This window comes from Erigeron canadensis, chromosome 2, assembly GCF_010389155.1.
Source record: "Erigeron canadensis isolate Cc75 chromosome 2, C_canadensis_v1, whole genome shotgun sequence".
Lineage (NCBI taxonomy): Eukaryota > Viridiplantae > Streptophyta > Magnoliopsida > Asterales > Asteraceae > Erigeron > Erigeron canadensis.
Window position 1 is genome coordinate 1,032,734 of NC_057762.1, and position 9,902 is coordinate 1,042,635.

General features: G+C 35.0%; 1 protein-coding gene and 1 long non-coding RNA gene across 3 annotated transcripts; one reads left to right on the forward strand and one right to left on the reverse strand.

Moving 5' to 3' along the window:
- The first annotated feature begins 639 nt into the window (after positions 1 to 639).
- Positions 640 to 5,898, forward strand: LOC122588881 (eukaryotic translation initiation factor 3 subunit F-like). Of its 2 annotated transcripts, none has more exons than XM_043761100.1 (7): positions 640 to 815; positions 953 to 1,204; positions 1,482 to 1,561; positions 3,814 to 4,043; positions 5,009 to 5,130; positions 5,218 to 5,331; positions 5,560 to 5,898. In XM_043761100.1, exons 2-7 carry the CDS (start codon positions 983 to 985, stop codon positions 5,647 to 5,649), a joined length of 858 nt encoding a protein of 285 aa, XP_043617035.1. In that variant the 5' UTR covers positions 640 to 815; positions 953 to 982; the 3' UTR covers positions 5,650 to 5,898. The 2 variants fall into 2 exon arrangements, with proteins under 2 accessions (XP_043617035.1, XP_043617034.1); XM_043761099.1 differs by having other exon boundaries at positions 641 to 815; positions 975 to 1,204.
- Positions 5,899 to 8,869: 2,971 nt separating this feature from the next.
- Positions 8,870 to 9,902, reverse strand: LOC122590308. The gene is made up of 2 exons (XR_006322459.1): positions 9,370 to 9,902; positions 8,870 to 9,246 (listed from the first exon to the last, which is right to left on the reverse strand). It is a non-coding gene; the product is annotated as an uncharacterized LOC122590308 (long non-coding RNA).

The following is a 9,902-nucleotide window of genomic DNA, read 5'->3' on the forward strand; positions in this document are numbered from 1 at the left end:
CCTTGAGTCTCGAGAGGCCTAAACCGAGGGGGGAGGTTACTCTTTTGTTTGTTTCCCCCAAGATGGCTGTCGGATGACATGACCAATGAGAGTTTATCTAGAGGACTAGGGGTTAGGACTAGTTTATTGGTTTAGAAGAGCAGGTGAGAGGATTAGGATTAGGATAGCTAGGTGGCCTAAGGTCCTTTTTTCCATAGGTTGTTTAGAAGTAGTTACTGTCTTGGCTCAATCGGGATCTTTTCAGGTTGTCATTTCTTATTTATTTGTATGTTTGTCTTGTTGTTTCCCACTACTTGTTCGAATTACGTATTAGTTTGCTACTTTTATGTTGTTTAATTTGCCCAATATGGTTGCTTGTCGTATTTGTATTTGTATTGTCAAACATGTTTCTAAGATATCGGTAGGACGCATGAGTGATAAACGTTCGACCCGCATAGTAGCCGGACCCAGCAGACAGGTATTTCTTCTTTTCAGATTCTTGGCAGGCATGTATGATTTTCTAAACATTTCTCATTTTTCGTCTTGCACTTCTTTGTGGCTGGAGGTCCCTATGAAAGTAGTCTCTTTACCTTTGTGTAGAGGTAAAACTGTCTATAGCTTATCTCCCCATATCCCGTGCAGGGATTGGGTCATGTTGTTGTTGTTGTCCTTGTAATAACTACATTTACATACTTGAACCCTAACTTTCTCCACTCGATCCTTTCTCCCTCCGATAAACCCTATAAATCCATTTATCCCCATTCGACTCGATCTTTTTTACACTCGAGGATCTCCATTCAACAGTCTCCACTGTTTTTTCAACAGCAGCGAGAAAGGTAATCATTCTTCCTTTCTTTTCACTTATCGTTATTATCAGTTAAGATTTTCATTAAATTTTGCAGTGTTGATGATTTTTGTTTAAGTATTAGTTAAGGGACTTATTATCAATTCCGGCACTCCAATTCCCAAACAGCTTCTCTGATCAAATCATCCAGTCGGAAAAATGGCAGCGTCAGATCAAACAATTTTGCAGTTCTTTCCGTTATCGACCAGCTTGTCCGCAAAAGTTCATCCTCTTGTTATCTTCAACATATGTGATTGTTTTGTTAGACGACCCGACCAGGCTGAGCGCGTCATTGGCACGCTCCTCGGCTCCGTTCTTCCTGATGGCACTGTTGATGTTCGTAATTCCTATGTCGTCCCTCACAACGAATCTTCCGACCAGGTTCTGTTTTTTCCTATTTTTATATAAAGTATAATAACTGATTGTATTTTGTTTACGGTCAATCATTTTTTTTTTTTTGATTTAGATTAAAATGTTTGTTGTAGATTTAAGATATAACAATATTAATAAATGAATTATATAGGATTTTGCTAAATGTATAAAAATATGACCGCCATCACCTACCTCTAATTGAATGACAGATACAATACTTTCATTGCGTGTAACATACAAAAATATATACTATTTTTATGTGACACTTAATTGATATTATATATAGGTGGCGCTGGATATAGACTATCATCACAACATGTTGTCGTCTCACCAGAAGGTTAATCCCAAAGAAGTTATTGTTGGATGGTAAGTATTACTTATATATATATATATATGTATATTGTCATTCCCTCATTTGTTTCGATTTACGTGTTGAATTATATATATGTGATCATATCTGAATTTCATTTTGCATGATATGAAGTTGAGTAATACAGTATGATTCTATATTCTAATTGAACCTCACATAACAATTTAGGAAACACTCTTTGTCTCTTTGGACAAATACATAAGATATGTGGATTACCTTACAACATGCTTAAGTTAGAAAACGAAAGTGCCTAACGTGTCTTCTTATCTGGAACCGAGAGGTTTAGGCGATCCAGTTTTTCATTTTGCTTTTTTTTTTTTTTTTTTGGGGGGGGGGGGGGGGGGGGAGGGGTTGCATAATAGGCGAGAAACGCATAAATCTTTAATCTAGAATTTTGGAACTTGTGACTTTGGAGATTGTATATATCGATTCTTGACTTTCTGTGTATACAGAGTTATGACATCCGAAGCTTCATTTACTTCTTGTTGTGTCATCGATTTGTAGATTTGTTAGAATATCTCTTATGGGCTGTTTTTGCAAATTTTTATTTAGTTATAAGCTCTTTGAAAAGTTTTTTCACATTGAAATTAAAGGCTATTAAACAATAGGTTTGATTTCCCATTAGATGTTAAAAGTTTGACATTGTCTGAGATAGCCCTATTCTCAACCATTATGCATTTTATGCCTAGAACACATCTCAAGATCTGCTCTGTTCCAATGGCAAATGATTACACTGTGGTTACTAAAGTTCGCCTGTGTATTTTATTTGTGGAAAATGAAAACTAGTTAAACTGTTTTGCTAATCTTTTGTATCTTACAACTTTTCTACACATGTTCTGTTTTTTTGCATCTAAATGAAACATCTTGTAAAGTTCACATTGGCTATGATGCAATAATTACTGTTTTGCCCAGTTATAGAAGAGTGATTAGCATTTCAAGCCTGTATATGATCCTTTGTTTATAAAGCTGACACCAGAGCTGGTTGGAATTTCAAAAAGAGAGAACCATTGTTAGAGTTTTCGTTAATTGGTAGAATAATTTCAGTAGTTTTTGTTCAAGGATCTTCCATTATAGTTGTCATGTGCTCGTGCTATATTTTAGGAAAAAACAATTAGTCAATTACTGTTCTCTCAAAAGTTCAGTGATATTAATAATTGCATAACAAGTCTGGTGACTCGACAATCGACTAGATGAAAATATATGGAAATGCCTGCAAATGCCTTTGAGAATGAAGGTATGCATGAGTTACCAAACCCATTCTTCAATGAACTTTGTGATTTTAACACTCCCAAATGGACGTCCCTTGCCATCCCTCTTTGATTTCAAGCCTCAAGGAGATTATGCTTTTCATTATAATATCTCTTAAACAATTTGGCTGATGGAACTTTGACATAGTTAAAGGGGCATCTTTGGAACTTCTGGCTAAAGTGACACCAAAACATGCTCAGAAGCAGTGTCCCTTCCTTAGGTTTTTAAGTCGCTGAAATTGTTATCTGTCAAGTTATTGTGTGACATGTTTATTTTCAGATGCTTATTTTTTAGCTTTTTGTTGAACTTCTTGGCATTTTCCACACACTTGACACCAGGGCTTTATGCATAGTTGCATATGGTGGTGAAAAGTGAAACTTTTGTAGCCTTGTATGGTATTGCTGTCTGATATATGAAATATGTTGGTTGTGGTTGCTTAGATATATTTCCAATAGGCGAGAAACGACATTAGATTTTCCAACGCTAATGTCAGGGCGGCAGGCATTATTCAAGACATTAAGTCGCTCATTTTTTTTTTTTGGTTTAGGAATTGTGTCAAACATCGTTCTGTCAGTTGGAAAGATTGGTTGTTCAAGCTTATGTGAATGTTGTAATTTTGGTTTTTCCGACTAATTTGTCGGGCCAAGTTTGAATATAAAGTTGCCGTTAAAGAAAAAAAGATTTATTCCCAATCTAAGGATACAAATGTTGGAAATTACTACCCGGTTTTCGACCTACATGGGTGACACTTTGTCACTTAGCAAATAGGAGTATTGATGTTTATCTTTGGAATATTTGTGAAAAATTAATGTTTATTTGTCCCGGCAGTGTTGCATTTGTAGTCGAATATAAGCATACTCCTAACCGCAGTGGCACTACAGACGATAGGATAATAAGTTATACCAGTTGGAGTTCAAATGAGTAATTGTTAGAGTGGTAAAACAGTAATTGTTGGTTTATTTATTCAACAAATTGATCTCTTCATTCTAAAACTATTCAGGTTTTCAACTGGATTTGGTGTCACGGGTGGTAGTGCTCTTATTCATGAGTTTTATTCTAGAGAAGTTCCAAACCCTGTCCATCTGACTGTCGACACTGGATTCACAAATGGGGAGGCATCCATAAAAGCTTTTGTCTCTGTTAACCTGTCTTTGGGAGATCAGCAACTTGCTGCGCAGTTTCAAGAAATACCTCTTGATCTTCGTATGGTTGAAGCCGAGCGCGTTGGATGTATGTGTTAACACTCCCTCTTTTCTTGAAGCATCAATCTATATTGGTTTTGTTTATCCGTTTAGTAGAAAGTTTACAAGTATTCAAAAATGAATTGACGATATAGCTCAAGATAAAGAACCATTTATAGTACTGACAAAAAATATAGGTGATATAAAACTGGTAAAGTTTTTTCATACTAGTGAGTCTAAATCTAAATTTGTCTCGGTGTAAACTAAAGGCGGAAAAAGGGCGGGTCCCTTGGAGTCATGGTTTGGGTGATCGGTCAAGAAGGGCTATGGTCAAAGTGGGTAATGAGACCTACTTATTGACCTGGTTGGATTAACCTGCCACACTTCTTTATTTTAAGCTAATTTATTTTAATGGTATATACAGTTACAATAATATACTTCTAATTGAAAAGCAAATAGGACACTCTAAACCACCTATTATTTTGCACCTGTTTGTTTCTAATGTAATGAGACTTACTTTACCCGAAAACCTCTTGGTTGATTTGTTACTTCAACACCTCTAGACGTATGAAACGGTTTAAACTAACTGATTCTGGGTGAAACAGTTGAATAATGCTTTTGATGATTGTGCAACCTATTGATACTTTCTGCCTATTTTAATTTTTTATTTTGGCAATGCTCTTAAGTTTGGCCCAGTTAACCTAATAAACAACCCAAATCAACCATTTTACAGCAATTTGGATTAAGTTTTCACCACTGTATTAAATCATTGAACCTGGAATGCTACATAATTACTAGGCATCTTCCAGCTAATTTTTTTGATAGTTGAGACTCATTTTCTCATTGAGCGAAGGGTACGAAATAAATCAGATTGTGTAATTATGTATGGACAATGCTTTTACAAGTGGTTTCATATAGACATGAGCAACGCATTCTTAATTTAGTGAACTTTGAACTCCAATGACATTCTATTGTGCTGATGGTTAAACTAAAATGTGATATTCATGAATGTAGTTGACATTCTCAAGACCACAGCAGTGGACAAACTCCCAACTGATATGGAAGGAATGGAAGCTACAATGGAGAGGTTGCTTGCATTAATAGATGACACCTACAAATATGTTGATGATGTTGTGGTGAGACTGATTCTATACTTATTCTATCATTATTACAAGAACTTTTTCAAGTGAGTGTATGTTTTAAATCTCTTTTTGATCTTTCAGGAAGGTCGTGTTGCTCCTGATAATAACATTGGAAGATTCATATCGGATACTGTGTCTTCCGTTCCAAAGATATCTCCATCGTCATTTGATAAGCTTGTGAATGATAGCCTACAGGTAAAACTTAATATTCCTAAACAATCTTTCATTTGATTGTAAGCATCTTAATATCACACACACACACACACATAAACACAGTAGTATTAACTATTTATTGGGATTGTAAAGTTTAACTTCAACCATTTTGCATTTGGTAGTAGTATTTAACTATTTATTGGGATTGTAAAGTTTAACTTCAACCATTTTGCATTTGGTGTTGATGTTTTCCTTTTTGTTATGTTGCAGGACCAATTGCTGTTGCTATACTTGTCGAGCATTACAAGGACACAACTCAGTTTAGCAGAGAAATTGAATACTGCTGCCCAGATCCTGTAATTAAATCTTGTTATCGTTCATTGCCACCTTTAAGTGAGGCGTGGTGCAATATTTTGTTTGATCGGTTTTGCTAGGAAATGTTTGTAATGTGGTTTTGGACATGTAATAGCTCTTATTCAGATTATTTTCTGCTGCTGCTAATTTTCATGGATGCTACTAATCTGAGGCTTAGATTCTACAAATTATCTACTACTGTTGATTTCAACCTTTTATTGTTTTAAAAGAAGTTTAAATTGGCATTAGTGTTCATTTGTTTATGGTGGATATAATTTTTTGATTTCTGTTATGCAAGATTACCTTTATGCTTTATGGTTGACATTTAAATGTGTACCATTTATTTGATCTAATTGACACCAACATAACTTCACCTTCAACCAGAACGGTGACAACATTAGGCCTTGTATAGTAATAGTCAGAATATTTGGGAACCAATGTCTGCAAGGACAAGGGAGATGGACTAAAGGAAATCTACCGCAAATTTCCAAGCAACTGAAATGCAGATAAAAACTTCATATTATTGCAACTAATTAAGCCTATGGTGCAACATTAATTATTTTTTTTGGTGAAATGTGAATTATATTACTAACCAAAGTATTTACACATTTACATATATAAGTAACTTGGACAAACCCAAGTACTTTACATCCCAGAAACAACTTACAAAACCAAACAAACCAGAAGCTCAAGTCTTCTCAATCCACAATTAGTGCTAGAAGAGGACCAAGTCGCTTCATCTTTCACGGCTCACTATTCTAATTCACAAGCACCAATTAAAGCACAGATTCCTCACTCCCCATACCTATTCATCTCCTACAAAATTTGGTTTTACATCCCACTTCTTGTATTCCTTTATCACATTCATAGTTTTCTTGACCTTAAGCCCCATAAGTCTCATTCTAACAGCTTCACAAATACATTCAGTTACTGCCCTCTCATTCTTTCTTGACCTATATGCCTGTTGTTTTCAGCTTAAAAGGATAAAAAACTCAAAAGTAATCTTGTTGCTTACTCATAAAGCTCACTGAAGTGTATTAGAAGAGCAAGTTAATTTTTATAGATATAGCTTCAAACTAAACCAGAGCCTAAGCTCTCCGTGAACAGGAAAAACTCTTAAACACAATCTTATCAAAATTGAGATAACAATTAAGCAAGGTATCAAAAGACAAAGACGTATGTACCTATAATATCTCACATCAAAGATAGAACTTTAAAGTCATTTGGTAAAAGTATAAAGTGATTGAGAACTCGGTACTCTTATACCCTCCGGCCACTCTCAAACCAAACAGATTGAACGGGATACTAGTTTTTTTAAGAAACCAGATGTTCCTGCCCCAGAATCATCATCATCTTTCTGTTGACGTTTAATATGGTATCATGGCTTCATCACATACATCAATACTAGAGTAAATTAAAGCATTCTACCCCAAATTTTATAATGATGCATCTGTACACCATATAACTTCCTTTCATCTTTTGATACCAGCAAAAGGTTTATATAATATATTGAAAAGATATCGTTCGAGAAAATATTTAATTTTTGTATGATTTCACGTTAGAGCAGATGATACGATGGAAGTTGTAGTAGAAGACAAGGCCTCGTTAGAGGTAAGTATGCTTATAATAAGTCTCCTGATCATGCTTTTTTTTTTTTTTTTTATGAATATGACTTTGTTTTAGAGAAGAAAGCACGTGAGCATAGGATACTAATAAAGATCATGGTGAAAGTAAAAGATCGAGATATTTTTTATTGTTTCTCATTTAACATTCTTAAAATGATGGTTGAAATTTGAATTTCTAGCTCAACTTGTTTATGGAATTTGCAAGTCATACTCTAATTAAGCACCAGTTGTGACTACCATAACTAACTAAATTTGCGAATGGAAAACCCTTATTCTACTGATCGATCTACTCCAGAGATCATCTCATTATATATGCAGAGTTGGCTTTAACCATGTGTGGTTGTTCTCAAGGTGATTATATAGAAAGTTACACACATGATTTGATAGTTGTTCATGTGTGTAACGTACATTCTAGATAATCATCTTGTTGAGAACCAAGGTCTGTTGGTAGATGCCATGCATTTTATATATGCAAGCTGAGATGATTTCTAGAATAGAGTCGAACAAGGGATTCCCATCCTCAAATTCAATGATAGCTTGTAGTGCTGCTCAAAGTACATTGAGTTAGAAAATCAAATTTCAGCCATCATTTAAATGTGAAATGAACTATTCACTTCGAATATTTCTTTTACTTTGAATTCACCATAATATTTACGAAGTTGTTGTCCATGGTCTCCTAAAACTGGAGTCACCAATCCGTCGATATGCATGGTTATGTGCATTTGCTAAGTTACATATTCATGAAAAGAAGATATTTAAAACGACAAGTATCTCAAGGAATCTATTGAAGACTACTTGCTTTTGGTTCCTATACCTCGCAAAAAGTTCTTCCAAGAAAAAAACCCTAGCACAAATTAATTAAACACAAAGTATAATCTATCTATAATACTATATAAAAATTATAACCCCTATGTTGAAAGTTTACAAAAAATGGGACATGCGAATTAACCAATTTACCTTAATGAATAAATCACTACCAACCCTTTATATTAAATTACACCATTAGTCTTTTATGTTATAAAATATCTCTATTGTCCCCATTTAAATAAATATCTTTACATCAATTACATACACTAATTGACGACGCCACCATCACCATCCGTCGCCTCCATCGCACCGCCGTCATCGTCTCCGTATTGCGCGGGTACCATGCTCGTAAAGAGTAAAACAAAACGACCAACATTTTTGACCACAAAGCAAAGAACATTGTTAACCATATATAGAAAGTAAAGAACATTGTCTATAGAAAGTAAAGTAACCCCCAATGCCGTCTTCCTTTGGTTTTGGGTCCCAATACCGTCTTCGACGGTGTATGGGGGAGGTTGATATGTAGACAGCCTTACCCCTACCAAAGGTGGAGAGGCTGCTTCCAGGTTCTACCATAGGTAGAAAAGGACCTCCAACCTTGCTGGGCATGAGGATCGAACTCATGACCTCTGTTTCTAAAGGCATGGACTCCAACCACTGATCCAACCCAGTTGGTTAAATTGTCTATAGATCCATCCTTATTAAATTTGAGATCGTATGTCGCTCTAACTTTAGCATTGGTGTATGTGAAGTTATACACTATGAACTCTTGTGGCAAGTTTACTTTTCAAAAATTAGTAAAGAAACAGTTTGTGATGAAATACTAACGGGAAAAACCAATATGCTTGTAGAAGCAACTTGCTTCTAAGTTTCTCCCTCACAAACTCCCCCTGAAAATCACATGTTTAAATACAAAATCTCCCCTCAGAAAATCATGGTAGAAGCATGTTTCTAGCAGCATACTTGTTAACCCCTTATACATATTAGCAAAAGAAAAGCTTTATACCACAGTTAGCATCCTTAGCATCCTTTTTACAAGAGATAAACACAAACAGACTCTCCATCTGTGTTACTACTGCTACTAGGCATTTGATTTGTTAGATCACCATGGCCAGAGGCTTGCACTTGAGAAACACGACCTTGAATCACCGTCTTAAGAAGAAGATCATCACTAGATATAAAATTGATTTTGTGAACATCACGAGAAAGTTTTTGTCTCATCAATATATAGAACCATTTCTTTAATAATGAAATATCATATGCTAATATATATATAATCACAAAATTTACTTACTTGCTTATCAGATACCAAACTATTAATCAGTGTACCACACTCATACATTACTTATCCATCTAGCAGATCCAACTTCATGTATAGTTAGCTGTGAAACATATACATTATTGTACATTCATCGAAAGTGGTAGTACCAATATCTATACTGGAGGTGATATTTGTACCATCACTATTAATTATTGTACCACTCTCACGCTACTGACTTGAATTAGTATACACCGTTGGATCATATGTAGTAACATAGAGGTTTATTCACCATTGTACATCGTATAACCCTACCTACAATAATATATGAAGATGTTTGTATGAGATTTATAATGAGGTGGAGGATTTTTTGTAAGGAGAGTATTGTTGTAAATGATGGCATCATGGACGTTTTCATATATGAGTGTTCGTATGGAGGAATTATGAGGAGAGGGCGTTCAATTCCACGAAATGGCGATCCGTTTAGCATTCCACTCTGGTTATGAAGAATGAGGAGATATGATTTAATTTTTATTTTGTTTTTTTAAATGAAAAAGATGACTGAAACA